This window comes from Alosa alosa, chromosome 8 (assembly GCF_017589495.1).
Source record: "Alosa alosa isolate M-15738 ecotype Scorff River chromosome 8, AALO_Geno_1.1, whole genome shotgun sequence".
Lineage (NCBI taxonomy): Eukaryota > Metazoa > Chordata > Actinopteri > Clupeiformes > Clupeidae > Alosa > Alosa alosa.
The window spans coordinates 21,573,950-21,593,724 of record NC_063196.1 but is presented as its reverse complement, the minus strand read 5'-3'; the positions used below and the strand labels follow the sequence as shown (position 1 = coordinate 21,593,724).

The 19,775-nt window shown below is 41.3% G+C and overlaps 2 protein-coding genes and 1 long non-coding RNA gene across 3 annotated transcripts in view; 1 reads left to right on the top strand and 2 right to left on the bottom strand.

Moving 5' to 3' along the window:
- The window catches only part of LOC125299802 (feline leukemia virus subgroup C receptor-related protein 2-like), a 50,799-nt gene extending 47,573 nt beyond the window's left edge, over nt 1–3,226 (bottom strand). The window contains exon 1 of the transcript XR_007194452.1: nt 1,944–3,226. The gene's annotated coding sequence lies outside the window, so the exon portion shown is untranslated. The remainder of the gene's footprint in view (nt 1–1,943) is intronic.
- A 930-nt stretch (nt 3,227–4,156) lies between these two features.
- batf (basic leucine zipper transcription factor, ATF-like) lies at nt 4,157–10,577 on the bottom strand. The gene is made up of 3 exons (XM_048251280.1): nt 10,306–10,577; nt 8,677–8,781; nt 4,157–5,670 (listed from the first exon to the last, which is right to left on the bottom strand). The coding sequence occupies exons 1-3, from the start codon at nt 10,369–10,371 to the stop codon at nt 5,464–5,466; spliced, it is 378 nt and encodes a 125-aa protein (XP_048107237.1). The 5' UTR covers nt 10,372–10,577; the 3' UTR covers nt 4,157–5,463.
- Nucleotides 10,578–18,983: 8,406 nt separating this feature from the next.
- LOC125299814 lies at nt 18,984–19,537 on the top strand. The gene is made up of 3 exons (XR_007194455.1): nt 18,984–19,035; nt 19,218–19,279; nt 19,413–19,537. It is a non-coding gene; the product is annotated as an uncharacterized LOC125299814 (long non-coding RNA).
- The last annotated feature ends 238 nt before the right edge of the window (nt 19,538–19,775 follow it).

Here is a 19,775-nt window from a genome sequence, read left to right as displayed (position 1 = left end):
CACACACACACACACACTCACACACATAACATTAACATAACACAAACAATCAAGAATTTCTCAGAATTATGAATAGGCAAGATGGAGGTGGGGTTGTATAAAATGAATTTTACATGTGAAATCTATGAACTAATCATGTTTTGGTACTTGTTGTCTAGCAGATACCAGTGAGAATTGAGTGTAGATAATGCAATTTAGTGAGACAGTTAGAATCATATAGGCCTTTCAGCGTGATTTCTTTTTGTGGAAAAAATGTGCTGGACTGGGCGGCGGTCATATTTTGTACCGCTCTGCGGTACATCTAGTTTATCCAGAAACAGTATCTTAGCTGTTGAGGGGCACTAGGCCTTTAGGCCACTTTATTTACACTGATCCTGCTCTAGTACACTGACTCACCTGATCTAGTAGGCTATTACCGCTACACAATGGATAACTGAGGGGGATAAATGAAGTAAATGTTGCAATAACTGTAATTTAGTAAGTTTCATTTTTACATCCTATGGTCCGGTCCGGTCCACTCCACATATGTGACTCATTACTGACCTTGTTGCTTGTAGTTTAACAGTTACATTTCACAGATTTAGTTAGACAAGTTAATGATATAACGGGGCAAGGATTGTATCCCTGTTTTTGAGCGGGACACCACAAAAGTCGGTCCACCGTTTGTGCAAAATAGTAGGCACCGATGGCCACCCAGGTTTTGCCATTGGGAGCCAAACATCAAACTCAGCAGCTTGGCACTAGAGTGTTCTCTGAGAAGTTTCGGTCAGCAGGCGTCTCCTGTCACAAGTTAAAGCTACTCAGCAAAAAGGATTTTCACTTACTTCTAAGGTAGGTAGGCCTTAACAAGTCTGCATTTTCCATATTACATTCATATCAATAAGGATTATAGGATGACTGAAGGGACTGATGGGTCATTCTGTGTCAAATCAGAAAGTTGCTGCTGCACTTTTTTGCTGCTGCACAGATTTTTTTAAAACCTTTCTTATCATGGGTCCCCTAAACCAAGGCCTGTGAAAAAGTTCTGTTCAAATCCAATGTTTTTTTTTCAGCACTTGATGAAACATTACATGTTTGTATGGCATGCTTATTGATTTTCTATAAGGCCCTAGATAAGAAAGAATAACACTGAACCAAACCATTTTGGTATATAAACAATTATTTCTTTCTTTAGATACACTAATGTTGGGCCATTATCTGAGTTCTCCAAAATACAATGAGCAAGAAGATTGTAAGGAATAGGGTCTTGTATAAAATCAGTGGGCATGCAGTACAAACTTGTAATGGCCCAGTCATGCTGAGAACATGTTTGCCTTTCACCCTATGAAATTTGCGCATACTCTTAAATATATTAATGTCCAAACATGGCATATCAGGCAGTTTTGACAGTGTTAAAAAAAAAATAAAAAATAAAAAAATCAAGGCCGATTTTTTTTCTACATTGGGAAACTTTGAGCAATATCTGAGACTGCTGCAATAACTTTCCAAGATTCGGTCTAATTAGACACGGAATGACTCTGATGTTAATGTGTAATCTGAGTAAATATGTACATTTTCACAATGACAGTGTAGATTATGCATTCATACAAACCTCATTTAAACCTCTACTATTAAGGGATAGGCTGACACTTTATATTTCACAGGGCAAACACTTGAATCAACTGTGATGGCAAGGAATTGCACTGTTTTTATGAATAGAGTTTTGTGTAAATAGCAACATTATAAGTACATCACAGTTTGTACTGGATATCAGAAACATACATAATTCATACTTTCATCAAATTAGTCATATGAGCATTGCATGTTCTAATCGACGCTATGATAAATGTATGCGTAATTACGCAGTAGTGATGTGGCACCTGGTGATATGTAGGCCTACCCAGGTTACTGACCATGTGGTCAACATAAGAATGGCATCATGCATTATGGACGTACTGACCTACCTGGTTTCCGAAGACTCCAATTGAGCACGCCGTTGAAACCTCCTCTGAGCTGAACCACACCGATGCTATTCGCGAAGGCATTCCTAAAATGAACACTTGAGCAAATGATGAGCAGAACTGACCCAAAAAGGTCACCGCGAACAGGTCTGGTCGTGCGCTAGCCACCTTGATCCATGTCCCGACGCAGTTCATAGCCGTGGCTATCAGCGCAATAACCCTCAGTCCCTTTTTGTCGAGTAGCCAGGTAACCGGGAATATAAAGGGTATGTAAGTCAGCATGAATATCATAGACATCCAGTCTATGGTGAATGTATCGACTCCATAGAACTTCATGAAGATATTGTTGATAATTCCGTACTGAATCCATTGGTACGAGTTGCAGAGAGAATAAGAGCTAAATAAAAGCACTATAAGCCAACGTTTCTTGTACAAACGTGTGACTGGCTGCCTCTTGTCAGCGCTTACATCAATGTCATTTAAAGGCAGTGGCCCACCTATGAAATTAATCTGCGGGTCTTTCTCCGAATCTTTAGCTACTTCAAAATATTGTTTGTCACTGATGTCGCCAGCAGACAATTCTTTGCCTCCGCTCATGTTGTCAGAGTGAATTTACAGTGAATGTGGGATAGGCTACCTTAAACTCCTGTAGAACAAGCTAACTCAGCTGTCAAAAGAAGCAGACCACAATATGGTCAGTCACGTCAAATGTAAACGTAAACGTTATTTAGGTAGGCAATATCTAGTTCCAGTAGTAGTGCATTACATTTCCCGGAGGTTCACTGTAAAGGCTTCACGTTAATTGTTGGAGGTTAGTGCAATTCATTAGCGAGCTATGTAGTCTAGCTAGCTAAGTTAACCTTCTCTTCCAGTCACCTCGGAGAATGTCGAGACAGTGACAGAAATCTACCAGATGTAAAAACCCATATCCTACCTGATAGTACCTTAAGTGGACATTGGACCTGAGTTTGTATATGCCTTAGTGTCCTCGGGTAAGTTGACGAAGACAGCCTACTTAAACACCACACTGTCGGCACATGAGCCAGCAAAAGCAGAAGTTGGTTAGCCAATGGCTAATAGCTAGCTCGACAAGTGGACTTGTAAATGAAAAACTTCTAACCCTTATCATATGGCGCATGCTATCGCATTGTGGTTTAGCAAGTCAACGATAAAATCGAGCGTTATTGAAATAATTGCGTTTCTACCTCTGACCATGAACCACGGCAAATTTCAAGTGCGGAGCAAGCAAAAGCCTACTTTGTTCGAAATGACAAGTAACCAATGTGTTGGTGGTACCACCTCATGTGATCAGTGCATTTCACCCAATGAAATGTCACCAGTGTAGTTAGGCCAAAGATTGTTAAGGCGGAGCAAGATATTTCATCAGGAGCCACTTCCGGGAACCCGGATCGCACGAGGGGGGGTCAAAATCCCCCTTTATGCAGAGCAGAGGCAGCGACTGCTCCATTGAAGTCTATGGGCATAGCTCAGAATTTTACCACATATGCTAAGGTCTTGGTTCTATAGAGTTAGGAATGTGAATTTCGGGCACGTTTTCATGATCCTCAAACCCTTCTGAACATTTCAGGTACATTTTTAGCATTTTTGAGCATTCCAGTCTGGAGAAAATTGACTTTATATCAGGTGTGCGCCGGTTATTTATGCCGCTGCTGTTGGCCGGTTGCAACGTATGCTCATCAATACGTCATCGACACGCCTCTTTATGCAGACAGGATTCGATCCCCATTTCGCGCCCATAGACATGAACTACGACGAAGTATCTTGCTCCGCCTTAACAATCTTTGGTTAGGCCCTGTCTCCTCCCTGAATTACACTTAGGCTACAATCAAGTCCCTATAGCCAAATGTCTACTTGATAAGTTTAAGATATCTATTTAGCTAGCCTTTTGTAAAGTTCTGTCATCTCACAAGCGTGCATATTTTTGTATATCCTATTCAGATATATATTCCGATATTTATTATATTAATTGTCTATTGTAAATGTATGGCTTTGCTGTTTATTAATAGGCCTAAATACTTAATATATTGGTAGTATTTAGGGTATATTTTATATCTGCTCATCTGTTTGCATTTCCTGTTTCTACTGATAGCAGGAATGAAGATAAAAAAAATCACGTTGGCCTAAAAGTAAGGCAGTAGGATAATGCAATAGGCCTAAGTAAGGTGATATGTGCAATATTGCAACCAACACAAGGATATTTTCACAATATCTTTACTGTCAATGCCAAATATCAAAGAAACCAGCAAACCCAGGAAAACGGCAGCAGTTCTTAACAGGCTCTTCACTTGCTGGGACGTCATAATTTAGAACCATGATACTGGAGCGCCCTCTACAGGCCAACGTTTCCTAATGAGGGATTTACCAGAGTCCGTATGTGGCATTACAATTGCAAAATCATAATCGGATTCAGTCACTAAAGCCCCTTTTCCCTCCAACGTTCTACATAATCAGAGTGTTGCTAAGGATAGCTCTGCATACAATCAAAGAAGCAAAAAGTACACCACAAAATAAACCTTTTCCAAAGATAGCCTACATTTATAAACAACAGCACAAACATTTTCAAAATAATATAGGCTTAAGTTATTTAGATGGAATAGTAAGAGCAACGGGTGTGAAAGGAACAGGATGCATCTATGCAAATTTACATTAAAACTTTAAAAGGGTTGAAAAGTTGAAACAGAAATTAACATTTTAAATAATAATTTGCTAATTTAACAATACAGCCTACTTTATTGCAAGGGCTCATCATTGAAGACGGACAGTCCACCATTCTGATGCAGAGTGGATCCAATCAAATGACGTCCTTCTGTCCTTCTGAGGCAATGTGCTGATTGGCTGGAATTGTCTATGTGGTCCGGTTTTGAGACACAATTGTTTGTCCCTCATTCACAGGGACAGGATCGTGAAGGAACGCCATTATTTCTCTTAGCGTGCACACAGAACAGACAGCTGAATTTGGAAATGTGGATTAGAATAGCGGACTAAAAATCTCAGCAAAAAGGAGATACACCAGATATCTTTTCAAAGACTAAAAAAGGAACATTACATTCAGTACTGAAGGGCCAAGTTATTTCACAAATGGTACCCAAAGTAGGCTATATGCGCAGAGACAAGTGACATTATTTGCGTTATTGTATTTTGTCATTAATCATAATTGCACTAGAGGTGTAAAAGTTGTCCAATATACAAAGTTATATTCATACATAAAATACTTTTTTACATTCATTTCTATTAAGAGAACCTCTTTGTTTCTCTGTGTTGTAAAAACTTGTAAACCATGGTTTGCTTTCTCAATTGCAGAAGTAGGCTAGGCTACTAGTTACACTCATCAGCTGTCACGTTGTGGAAACCAGTAATTTGAGACGGACACTGATCCAAAACAATGTCTTAGGTGGCTCTGTGAAAGCCTCTTTGCATCCAAGTGAAAGTTCAATCTCGCCAACCTAACCTTTTCCTCAAAAAGGTGATACTTCATTCATGACTTGTTTGCGCCACCCCATGGTCAGAGTGGGTAGTGCTGCACTGCAATGTGCTGGTGGTAACCTCCGTGGTGAGCACTATAGAGCAGATCTGAGGATGAAGGCGAGCTGAGGCCAGTGCACACGGGTTCATGGTTGTTCAGGACTGAAGTCAGATACTTTGCTTCCTCCCGAAGCCTCTTCACTTCTTTTCTTAAGGCAGCGTTCTCCTTTTCCAGGTTCTCACTCTCCTGGTGTACACACAAGCATGCAGACGGAAACAAGGGTTAGCGATTTCTGACACTCTCTAAATACAGACCCTTGATTGAACAGGCAAAGCCTGAAAAATTAATTATGATACATTTACTGAAAGATCTGAATATGTAGTTGACCATATGTAAAAATGCCATTGAACCGTACAAGTAGGCTATTTTGTACCACCCCAAGTTTGTAAACACAAATCTTGTAATTAGAGCAAAGGTATAATATATTAATCCTTATTGTATTGTTGTTATATCAGTGTACCTTTTGCAAGTGAAATGCCTGCTGCAGTAAAATATTCCTGTAATGTTATCACTGTTGTCCTATATGTGCCCGAAAGGTAGCAATAAATAGGTTAAGTAGTCATAACCTTTCCAATCCAGTAGCAAACCTGGTCATCTGCCCTGGTTTGTGTGAAGTGTGGTGGTTCAAATGTGTCATGGGAAAGATAATCTGCCTTCACATTTGCTTTGCTACAAAGGTGTAGATATTGGGTTAGCAAATGGTAAAAAGGGGGGGGGGGACGACGACAAAATGGACAAGTCCCCAAATAATAATCCTATGTACCTTATAGCATAATTGAAGAATGATTTTCTTTCAGCTAGTTACTATTCTATGTGAAAGGAATGATTAGTTAAGATTGATTGGAATGATTTCAATTTTACCACTTTAGCACCAGTTTTACCACAGAAACTCCTCATCTCATCTTACTATCTGCACTAGCCTGTATATCATCATATTCATAAGTTTCATGTACTGTAATCTGAAACTATCAGTTCATTAGAAATTCATTAGTGGCATTTAAGGGAGCCTTGCTGTGTTCTCAAAGGTGTTGGAAAAACAATGCTGTGTGGGGGGAACTTCTGCAAAAGGCCTGCGTGTGTTTGTGTGATAGGAGCCTGGGGAAATGGTACGTGCAGGCCCTAATCTTACTGTCACAGATAGACCTGGGTAAGCCCCGACATTCGCGTCACAAAGCCAAATACGGCCCACGACTGCAGCTCAGCTTTTACGAGAAATGACGAACTACATACACCTCCCGTCCCGCGCCCACGGCCCACAGTCTACAGTGAGGCCTCGTTTACGCTGAAGATAGAATGAGACAGAAAACCAATTCTCTTGAAAAAGTACAACTCAGGAAACATGTCACAGGGAGGGAAATTTCAGCTTCCTGTTTATCAAGTGTGGCTATGACACGGTGACACACACACACACACACACAAATTACACTGAGCACACCAGCTTCTGAAGCTGTAATTAAAGTCTGCTATCTATCAGTATCAAAAAGAGAGAACTACAGAATGGTTGCACAAGTGTTTGTAGACATGCAACACTTCTCAGTGAATCTGAAGATACAGAAGTTAAAATCTTTTAAATCTTGTAAATATGTCAGCCTTGACAGATGGTTTTCCACAATACATTTGAACTGATTTTGATAATGATCAACACTAGCTATATTTAATAGTTATTGTCACAAAATGTCCTTCTTGAGTATCTGTTGACTGTAATAAAGTTATTAAGAGGACTCCAAAAAAATACTCCAAAAGATACCATCAAAACCTAGTGACACCTGATGACATTGAATGACCTGGCCAAGCAGGATGATGCAGGATGACAACTGCTAAAATAGATGAGAAATGGACCGACATTTCCGAGAAAGTGACATTTCAAGAATTGCATAAGCAAAAGTGTGTATAGCCTAAGCCTTTGTCTGGTTAACATAAATAATGTAAAACTTCAAAGTATACGTATAAAAAACACATAAATATAAAGATACATTTAAGTGTGACAATCCAACTTGCTGTGGAGAATTTAAATGAGAACATATATAACACTTATGTCACTGAAGTTATCATTTCATTTCCACTTTCATTTGAATGGGGAAGCACATGTATTTATGATGCAATCTTTACTGCTGAATGTGAAGCTATAGCTTTCTCCAAAACATGGTACCTTCTAAAGATAATTATGTTAACAATATAACCCCCCCGTGTCAGCAACCACAAAGTTAACCAAAGCATGCCTTCGGTGTCAACGGATATGATCTCTCCTTCCCCTTCGAAGAGTGAAAGGTAAAAAACACCCCTTTCACACTGCAGTCAATGAATGTAGAGAGGTTAAAATGAAACTGACTGCTTTCGTCTTCAACAAGCTACCTATCACGTGTTGGCCTTCGTGAATCAACGAGAACAGGAGAGGAGAGAGCTCTGAGCAAAACCAGTGCCAAACATTTTGCAGAAAGTCTGTTGAATCAGTCATCCACTGTGCAGAATTCTGTTTTTTTTTTTTCATTTGGAGGTGACCGGCAAAGCACCCACACATGATAATTAATGCCAAATTGAGAGGCAGAGATGGCACGCACCACATCCTGGGTGTGAAATGCAACAGAAGCCATGACACATCGCCACATGGTCAAGTCTTCACCATGTAAATATAATAGACTTGTATCCAGGCAGTTATCACTTGCCGTGTCTGCATAGATGCCAGGTGACTAACTGATTCTCCCCTTACATACCACTCCCTGCAAACTGTACTGCAACTGAACGATCGTTTTGTATTCTTGAATGTCTGCATTGAAGCTCTAAATATTTTTGAACATTTTCAAATCTTTTCAACAATACTATTCACAATGCCAGCTACATTAGCTTCACATTTTGTAAATGTAAAGGATAATTTTCTCTTATACTCTACATTTATGATATATTGATTTAATTCACCCATGTTCAGCTTTCACCCTGGCCAATATCCCACACTATCCATCCCATATTACGGTGTAGTCAGTGTTTAGATTGTTTTCCAACGCACACTTTATTAACTGTAATCCCTGAATCATGCCTGTGATAATATCACCATGTGTCACATTTGACCTTTCAACCAAAAATTAGACCATTGAATATGGCATGGCATCCAGAAGGGCAGTGGAACTTTTTTTGGTTATCTTGCACAACGCTTCCAGAGAAACCATGCTTGGGGGGACGAGGGGATGAGTCGCTTACCAAATGCAAACTGTCTGCCTTTTGGGTCTGTCGTAGCCTGCTCTTCTGAGCGGCGATGCGATTTTTCTCCCTCCTCATCACCTTTCTCATGTCGTCCTGGGAGCCCTGTGAAGTCGGACACGGACACACAAGTCACACATGCACACCATTACAGATTCATGTCACACATACAATGAGACAAGAACACACACACATACACATTCTCCACACTCTACTGGACGCTTCATAGCTCTCCCTGGCCAATGGTTGCTGGACAAGAAGAATTATAGGATTTTAAGAACATTACTTCAAGCAATGTCATATGAGGATGGTGTAGCCAGTTCTTGCCTAGATTTCCTAGATTAAGAAACAACATCAACGATGCAGACATTCTTTGATGCAAACTATATTGCTGTTAAGACTTGATAGTGAAAGATGAACAACATTAGAAACAGCCTGAGGTTTTTCTCGTAAACTGTATAGATGATGGACCTGCATCCACAAAACATGGGTCAGATGAAATTCCCTCTGTATTCTCAGTATGATAGATAACAAAAGCACAGAGGAGGAAGAGGCTGCTGGGCTGTGCTTTTGTCTCATGCCAATGATGAACTGCCCAGGTATTCAGCTTCAGTTCTCATTGAGTTTTGTGTCAGTAAGGTAGACAAACCAACAGCATAGCTTACTGTGCCTTACAGATTTGCATTAGTTGCTGGGCCTCACAGACAGACTCCACACATATTTTAGAAATGTATTAATTTAATTTCCCAGCACTTTGAGGATCGTATTACTAATTACCTCCTGTGCATATGCCATAAAGATAGTACATAGACCTCTCTATGCACTACAAGTAAGTTGGTTCAAGTTGAAGCTAAGGGTTTAGTTATTCTGAAACCACATACAATGGTGTTTCAATGACCTGAAACAGGGTGTATCACATTGAATCGGTCACCATGCAACAGCTCACAGATAAACTCTGTTGTTGGTCTACCAATAAACTCCTTCATGTCGCCTGAAGTGACTGAGGGAGGCAACACACTGTTTCAAACATTTGAGGGGAGAGTTTGTTTCCCAGTTTAGACCATAACTGAATCAAGAAGTGCAACCGAGGTTAGTTTCTGTAATGAAATGTCAATTATCACAAAGTTCTCATAGATAAGGTGCTAAGTTTGGTAAATGCATGATAAAACATGAATTCAGGGTGAAGATAGGGACTCCAATCAATGCACTCCATGCTTTATTGAATGGGACTTATAAGAAGTGCCTTTGGGAGCTAAATAAACTCTGGTAGGGCTAAAACCTCAACCTGCTATCATTCAACATGTCATCTTGACCACATTAAGTTCAATGGAAAACTGTGGCTACTACTCAGAAGAAGAAAAAATATCATTACTTGTAAAGCTGGAACACAAAATAATGTTAAATATACTGGGCAGCTAACTGCACATGTCTTTCCTCTCTGCATTTCACTATGGTGACTAATAAGAAAAACATATTGTCACCATTCATTCTTTTGACAAATATGAGATATGTGTCTCTCTGGGTACTTCAGCATGTTTTAAATCGATAAAAAAACACTGAACCTGAATAGTGCACAGAATGTTATTAAAGCTACCAACTTGGAAGAGAGCAAAGAGACCAGCCGCTTACCCGTGTGCTGCCCGGTGAAGGGGACCTGGTGTAGCTGGTGTCGTTACTGTCAGAGCCCTGTGCCATGCCAGCCTCGTTGCTGAGAAAAAAACCCCGGCTTTCCTCTTTTGACTTCTGCTTTCTGTGTGCGTAGTGGTTCTCTGTTTGTGTGCTGTGTGTGTGTGTTCCAAATATGTACACTGGAGGTGATGAAGCGAGCGTTGCGCTGATCACTGTTTTGTAAATGAGCAATGCCTGTTTTCCTTTCTTTTTCCTCTCTCTCTCTCTCTCTCTCTCTCTCCCTCTCTCCTCTCTCTCTCTCTCTCTCACACACACACACTTGTTGTCTTTGCCGCAGACTTTCTCTTGAGCGCTCTACTATTTGTGAGAGTCGGTCCTGCCCAATTAGCTGTGTCTGATGTGGTTTCTGATAAACACAGTGTAAGTGACACCAGACTGGAAGTCACATGGTCAGTGGAAACTTTGCATGAGAACTCATGGTGAGGGGCTGAATAATAAATTTTTGTATGATCTGGAGTGCAAAGTTGTGCAGGTTTATGATTGAGTATGACTTCTCCTTTTAATGGCCCTTTCAATGCTGAACCCAGTCATTAACATGGCAACATCAGAAAAACACCTGACTTTTTAAAAATCAAAGTTCAGTTCAGACTCCTCCAGCAATCAGGGGGTAAAGCTTAATTATATACATTAAGACAGTAGCTTGGTACCTGATAAAATGTTTGTTTTCTTGGATGAACCCACTTTGGCTTAGAAAAGGTTCAACAGCCTTTATCATAAATGGACTATTAAATCTTTCAAATAGATGCAAAATGAAGATTATAGACCCATAATGAAGGGATCAACTCTCTTCTGTATACTACAATAAAGAGTATTTGATAAACCATGACTGCTCATTGCAGCTCTCTGTCTCTGTCTATCTTCATGGTTCACTGAGCAATATGGTGCTTCCCCTTGCTGTGAGACCAGCTTTGGCAGCAGCTGCATTCAAATGGTCCTATGAATTCATTCAAAAATTCCACCAAATTTCACCCTGCAAATTACCATTTAAAAAAATTAGCACAACCCCCAATCCCCCTTCCCCCAACCACACACACACACACAAGAGGTTGTCGTAAAGGTGAACAAGCCCACACTTACGCTCAAGTGCTTATTTCCCACATTAATATTTTTTGGGTGGAAATTTCAAAAATATACTGTATCTGGAACCTATCAACCAATCAAGCATGAAGTAAGATGATACCACACTGAAGACATTATGCATCAGAGTGAGTGAAATCAGGCCATAGCATGTGGACAATGCCCACAGCAGCAGCGCATGTATCTGATTCACACCATGAGGTGTGTTTTTTTGTGTGTGTGTGTGTGTGTGTGTGTGTGTTTCATATCTCCTCTGAACCTCATTAAAATAGTATTGCGGTACAGAATGGATATATGGACTTGATAGAGAGCATTAAAGGTTTGTGAGTGGTTATTTGGGGTTTTACCATAGGCAGAAAAGCAGCTTGGCAGTGGTTCTCAGTTCCCTGCTATTCTACCAAAACTTTGGACAGCTGAACAGAGCAAACAGAACTGTGATATGCTCTGTTCCTGCTTTAGGTCTGTCTGCCTCGACACTTTTCCAAAGGCAGGTCCATCTACATTATATTGGCTTCTTAACTATCGGGTACCAGATCGTTTATACATAGAGAGTTACAGAAACCTTTTCTTTTTAAATAACTCATCCTCAACATACTCAGTCATAATGTGATGTAATATCGTACTAATGAATACTGAAGTATGGGACTGTTACCTCAAGGAAAGAAAAATATATGTTGGGCATCATAACATAACATGTATAATGTGTACATATACCAAAAGCCCAATTAATTTGTCTGTTTTCTGTATATGTGGCACAAGTTATATAAAACTTCAATAATTCAATAGGCTACTAAACTGACATATTGTTAAAGTTTTAATGACAGAGAATTAGACCAAAATTACCCTTTTCAACTTGGCTGGTGAAGCTAAGATTTGTGTCAAATTTTTTAGTATTTAGGGGGTTTAGTATTCTGTGCCATGACTTTAAGCCTCTATTAACAACTATATTTGATAGTCATCACAAATATCTAATATGGCTTTGGGCCTGATCTGCGTTACATTCCAATAAAGGTCTCTCTATATGAGATTTTCTCTCCTTTTAAATATTTCCCTCGGCGTGGGTTGGCATCAGTGCAAAATCCTCTCGTGAGTCTTAGGACAAAATAGGGTAAATAACAGATTACACCAGGCAGAACAGTCCTCCCACGTGTGAAATATGTTCTGCCAACGTTGGAATTCAAACGCCTGAGTTGTCGCTGATGGAGGGCACCCTTTTCTTTTTTCTTCTTGTGTCTCTCTTTAGTTCCATCACAGTTCCATCCCATTTCTGTATCAATAACATAAATAATAAAAGTGATTAGCACCCCCAGATTAACATATAACAAAAACTAGAGTCTGCAGCTTCTTGGACATGACAGACAGCAGAAGGTGGGTGAGGAAAACAGTCATTTCTTGATCTTTGACTGAAACAGCCTACTTCTTCTCTGGTGTTTTCTCACGTTGTAGCCTACTATAACCTAAGGGTTACATTTTGCTGACAAAATTATCCGGCAAATAGGCCTTCAACACGTCAAGACATGAAATCTGTGTAGGCTTTTAATTGAGCAAGTACATACATCCATATTAGTCTTTTATGTTGGGGACAACTATTTTGGAGAAAAAGACCGGAGGCGACACATCCTGTAAAAATTGAACACGATGAGATTCACAACCCTCCAAGTTCAGCTTAGTTAAATGTATGCCTCGAGATCCGAACTCACAAGATAAGAATGTCATGATCCCTGTAGTATGCTTAAAGTACAAGGTTAAAGAAACACGCCACCCAATGTCAGTAGTAATATAACTTTCATGAATTGAGTCATACCTCTCCCGTGTCGGTACGTGCACTCAAGCGCTCTGGTGCGCGGCGCAAATGTGTTAGCATGTTGCTATGCTAGCGGGCTTAGATGTAGCCATAGAGGGAGGAAGATAGCAGTAATCAAAAACATCCACGTTTTCCCTACTTAAATACAGTTGCACGAGTAGTTGATTTTCCAAGCGAATAAACAGGAGAACTACAATGTGTGGCGCAATAGCACTTGGGAGTACTTCGACCTAGCGTAGTAATATTAATTAACACCTAATTGTAGATCCTATCCACCACAGAGTTCATGCTGGATCGACCCCTCAGCCTCCCCCTCCCCTCCGAGGCACACACACAGTCATCCGTAAATAGAGACAACCTGCCCTGCTGGCGTTAGTTTGAGCTGACTTAGCAAAGTAGCAGGTAGTGGTAAAGTAGATTGTGATCAATCATGGTTATAACATGCATTGTGAAGGGTTGTGATAACAAGTAGAAGTATTATAGTGATTTCATGGTGGATAGGAGCTACAATTAGGTGTTAATTAATATTACTACGCTAGGTCGAAGTACTCTCAAGTGCTATTGCGCCACACATTGTAGTTCGCTTGGAAAATCGCCACGTTTCATGTTGTGTGACCTTACACATTTTTATCAACTACTCGTGCAACTGTATTTAAGTAGGGAAAACATGAATGTTTTTCATTACTACTATCTTCCTCCCTCTATGGGCTCTATCGTGCACACCAGCGCAATTGACTTTGTATACTCGCGCATTTGTCTTTCCTATTTTGCAGTCAGTGCATATCGGAATTTTCCCTCCACAGGTACATGTATACCCCCGGGCGTTTTTAGCGAAAAGAGGGGCGTGTTCCGCTAAACGGTCCCTATTGATATTTTGCAGTTTCAGAAAACAATTCCGCCACAGACCAGGAACCTCATGGTCTAAAAGTCAGTGGCGCAAATTCAGATGCTATTTTATATGCATGCATGGCCACAGGCCTGCAGAAATGAATGCTATGCAAACCGATCTACAGACACCCTGTGCACAGATGGAAACATTCAAAGCCTTGATAATATTTGTCCATTTCCCGGTTTTGTTCATGCATTGGTCAACTAAAAATTTAGTAGCCTATTGTAGCGTCGGTGGATGTACATGTTTAACGTTGAATGAGTGTCTCCCAGAATGCAGTGCGAGTGAATGCTAGAATGTGTAATGTCGCTTATAATAGTTGTAGTTGCGTTTACCATGTTGTGTATTTGTTAGCGTGTTAGTCTCTTTGGTTGTACCTCATGTGTTTATCCTCGTGTTGATGTGTGTGGTAAACCCTTATTGTGTGTAGCATGTGCGGCGGAGACTACCCCTGTGTTGCCCTGTCCTAATATGTCTGATTGTGTCTGAGTCTTCCTGTTCCAATAAATGGCCGTCCTGGCCAAAGGTGATTTCTGTCTGAGGGTGAGATCGCTACATTGGTGTCAGAAGTGGGATGGGCCCCTCCCGGGGCACAAAGATCTACGCCAGATCAAGGTGGAGAAGAAGGCCAAAGACCAGACCAGTAGGATGGCGGCGAACCTCAGCAGATGTTCCAATTGTCCTTTTAAGGACTAGCCAGCAACTGCGGAGGATGGAGGATCTTACGGCCTGGCGCGGGACCTGTGCAGGCGACCAGCAGGACCAGCCCTGCACAGCCGACGAGAGCTGCCAGCGCTGGAAGAAGGGCCCCGGCTGATATTCGCGGAAGTGTCCGCGGCTGGCACGAAGTTCCCCGCTCGACGCCGATGTTGATGCTGCCGTCATCCGAAGATCTCATCCATAGAGAGCGCGAACTCTCTGACTACCTTGGTACGTTGTGCTCGAGAGACAGCCGACAAAAGTTCTACAAGAGGGCAGCGCGAGGAGGGACCTCGACGTGGACTGCTGACCGCCTGGAGATCGGCACACTGTGGACAGGTGGCAACGCCACGAAGCTGTCACAGTAGCCAGAAGGGGCTACCGAACGTCCAGGGGTTCCAGGGGTTATCCGGGGGTTCGGCTTGCAGTGGGACTGTTTGCTGCTGTTTGAGGTAGCGCAGCTGCACGGGGGGAAACCGAGGGCCAAGCGACACCACGACCCACGCCTGGGCGGTTCTGGTGCTTGTTCGGGGAGAACTGACGTGACAGAGGCAGCCGAGAGCCCTTCCAGTCGGGAGGGGTTATCGTGCAGCCGGAGGCTTTCCGGTCACTTGGACTAAGCACTGGGACTGACACCGATGCAGCCGCGAGTGGTGAGCTGAGCGGTCATTGCCGGGGACGACAATGGCTCGGGAGGGGGTTATGTAGCGTTGGTGGATGTACATGTTTAACGTTGAATGAGTGTCTCCCAGAATGCAGTGCGAGTGAATGCTAGAATGTGTAATGTCGGTTATAATAGTTGTAGTTACGTTTAGGCCATCCTTAAAAATATTTTCGTTTGCTGTAACCCGACCGACCCTGTCAATTTAGAACCGACCCAAATATTGATTTTTTTTTCCCCTTTTAGTCTGACCGACTTGCCGGTTATAAACTTGCGTTAATACCGACCGATTGTTTTTTTTACTATAAACAACCAATACAAATGCAATAAAATAATATTTATTTTAGTAGGCCTAAGTATTGTGAATATAAATTGCCTACATGGCTCACTTAAATAAAACCCTGTGGCGTCATCTCTACACCATTGGTTTTACGCATGTCACACTATGGCCTACGCTTCGTATCGAAGTATTGAAATTGGTTGTGGTCTATTCAGCATTTCTCAAAATATGGGTCCGCAACGTGGAGACTGCTGGTCCCCGGAGTCGTGGAGTGAAATTAGGCCCGGTGCTTCATCTGATTGCTGCGCAGTTGATCAAGAAACCGCAGATCGATGAAAAAAGAAAACAAACGTTTCTGCTATCGATGGCATTAAACATGGAGCCCTACAATTAAGTGGTGGTACTATGAGCATTCATTCAATGCGCGTCTGCGCGAGAGAAACTGAAACTAATCGATAACGTTGGTACCAAAGCTCCGCTTCAATCTGTTGGAAGGCTATTTATTTATTTAACGAAACTTAATAGAACGACGTTGTTTTTTTGGAACTTCCTTAGAAACAGAGCAGAGACTGTATAATACACTGTATAGCATTGAGTATTGTATAGTAAAATTTCAAAGTCTGCCATGACCGGGCCTCAGGTCGAAGAAGTTTGAGAAAGGCTGGTCTATATAACCTGCATCAGAATGAGGTTTGCAATGGTGCGCCTGAAGGCATGGGTTGAAGACCCAGTCAGTTACGTCACAATATGCACATTTGTGTAAATTCATTCCTACGTAATCACCATGACCAAAATTGTACTTTTTTTAGTTTTAAGTTACTCCTCTAGTAAGTATTCACATGAAATAAAACAATAAAGCATTGAGACCATTCAACAAAGCACACTGGGTAATAAATTCAACAATGAACTTGTTGCTATGGACTCGTCTCTAGGCTTCCTCAGTCATTGTAAAGCTGCCGAAGCTGAACATTATCCAAAACTCAATTTCTCAGACGAAGCGTCAATTTGGGAGCTTACACTCCTTCCTTCTCAAATGACTTGAAAAGGCCGTTTGCACAGTTTCATAAATAATCACAGGGACCGAAAAATACCTAACATGCCAACTTTTTCCGGGTTTATCATTTTAACGTTTCCCCGCTGTCTTGCCGTTTTAATATTTTCCCGTAGAATATCCCATATTAGGCCCTACTGTAATACTCTCATAACATTAGTCCTGCATTCTGGCCTGTCTCTGTGTTGTCCTGTTGTTACCCTTGCCCTTCCAGTGAAACAGATGTATTCAAATCATCGTTTTGCTTGCTTGAATGCGAACTCAGTGTGATGTTAACCTAGGCCTATTTAAGTTAACGTCGTGAGAACACGATTCATTAGCGCTTGCAGTGTTCGGCCGTAGGCTATGCCTACGTGCGCACCTGCCAGGCTACTCAGCTAGACAAAGAATCGTATATTCACTCCAAGTTGGCCTACCATAACTTACCAACTACACTGTAGACCATAAACTGGCTATTTATATGACCAAATGTATTTGTTCAACTTTATGAAGCAGAATTACGCACTGCTACTTGGAACGTAACACATTTGTGTTGGCAGGAGAGAGAATGACAGCGATTAACAAATTGCACTTGTTGCTGGTTACCAATAAATAGGCCTACTATATATTTTTTTGCAAACAACAAAAACAGAAAGGATGGAGACAGCAAAGCTAGAGATGGGCAGGAACGAGGTCAATTGGTATTAGAAATGCTTGTCAAAACGTTAGGAGCTGGATGTGTGGATGAATGAAGCACAAGTATGTTAAACATGCACACTGTTTAAAGTTAGGCTACACGGTAAACTACAAGTAAACCAAAGTTAAATTTAGCCTTTTAGGGCTGGATAAAGTTGACCAAATGGATATAGGCTGTTAGGCGTGAATAAAGTAGGCTACTTTGTGGCTCCAACCCTTCCAACGTTAATGGGGACTTAATGTTGACATTTTTCCGTATTTTTGCGTGAAAAACCCGTGAAATCTCCCTTATTTTCATTGTTCAATGTTGACAGAGCTATGGAACGAAAGAGAACGTTATATGGTGACAGAAATCAACAATCAAACAAGCCACCACAATTTTTTTGCTGTTTTCGTTAATACAAAAGATGGGTGACCCTCCCTCCTTGACAAAAAAAAGTTAGGTGACCCTCCCCTTAACAAAGAATAAAAAGACATGACCCTCCCCTATTTTCCTCCGGTGACCCCGTTTATAAATAACGAACGGTCCCTAAATGGCCGTCCTGGCCAAAGGTGATTTCTGTCTGAGGGTGAGATCGCTACACTATATAGTACATCTATGCAATATCTTTACAACAACAACGCCTAATTACGACCTATTCATTTGGACAACTTTATACAGCCCTATAAAGGCTAAAGTTACCTTTAGTTTTGTTCCAATTTACCGTTGTGTATGGCTTTAAACATTGTGTGCGCTTTAAGCAAATTCACAAACTCAAAACTTCAAAGCCATCATGGATATAAAACGTTTTTTTGAAAACAACGAAAGGATGGAGGGAACAAAGCAAAGTTTGGAGTTATTTCAGATGGGCTACAACAAGGTAGGCAAAATTGTGGTGCTTGTCAAAACCTTAGCGCAGCTGGAATAATGCTTATAGGCTGATGTTAAATAAGCTTATTATGTGCTGTTAATCAGCAACCATAGACAGTAAAAGAAAGCAGCAAGTAGCCTTGGCTACAATTTCTGTAGTTGCTGCGTCCATTCATTGTTATTCTCTCTCCTGCTCAAACAAAAATTGTGCGTGCATTAAGTTGATGATAACGTGTTTACAAACTCTACTTTACATAAAATATTGTAAATAGCCTATTGTTATGCAGTTAATGGGATACTGTGCAGAGTTGGAAAGGTCAACTTAGAAACTACCTGTTTCTTACCTGTAACTTTCTATTGCCTGATGGTAAGGTACAGCCGTAGCTTACACCTGCAGGAGCGCTTGCTTGGGCGCCTGTGCACTTTGCTCCTCTCATCTATACGACGCAGTTCACATTTCTCCAAACCATACATAATTATGTGATCAGGTCAGGATCACGACTAATTGCAATCACCTGGGCGTGCGGGCTGGGGGTCATGGGTACGTAACTTCCTTCCTGACAAACACAAAAGAAGCTCTCCCAAATTGTTTGGGAATTTTAAGTTGCTTGTCGTTGGTCGGTACAAACCCAGCGCACTTCATGCTGGGTTTTGGTTGCGAACAACTCCCTCGCTGTGGTCTGGGTAGGTGGAATGTTTCATGTACTCCTTACACTTTTGATGTGAGTTGTTGCCACTGCCGTAGACCACGAACGTTTGTCTGACATGTAGGTAATAGCATAAAGTGAGAGTTTGTGTTTATCCACGTAGTTTGAACACGGGGCAGGTGGTTGTAGTGTCGTAACGTTTGGCTCATCTTGCTATAGACTGTCATCTCCTCCCTACTCCTGTTTCCCTGTGACTACCAATGCGAATGCTGACCGTGGAGGTAGGCCTCTTACAATAGCAACATTGCAATAGCAATGGTCAAACACTCAACTAATGTGAGCAGACTAAGTGAGCTATACGGGCCAAACAACAGCATGCCGCGCCTGTAATTTTAAGCTCCCTTGTTTTTATAGCTGACACACTTCCCTCCTCTGCTCCTGTTCCCCTGGGCTAGCTCGCATTGTGGAAAAGGCCGAGGTAGGCATTGGTTATTGTTCTAACAGTGTAACGGTCCTATTTTAAATATGTATCTGGTACAATGTTTTCTTTTTTTACATGTCGCTTGACTTATGAACAATTAAACTTCATAAAAACTGTTGTGTATTGTTATGAAATGCGACATAACCATGGACCAGGGTGTTAAACGTTTCTCCCTGTTGTAGATCACAGCTGGCTGTCTATCACAGTTTGACCACTGTTTTCCCCATTAGAGTTTCTTTTTGGTATTAGTCAGTGTTAAACTAACAGCACGTCAAAGTTGGATGCACGGTATGCTT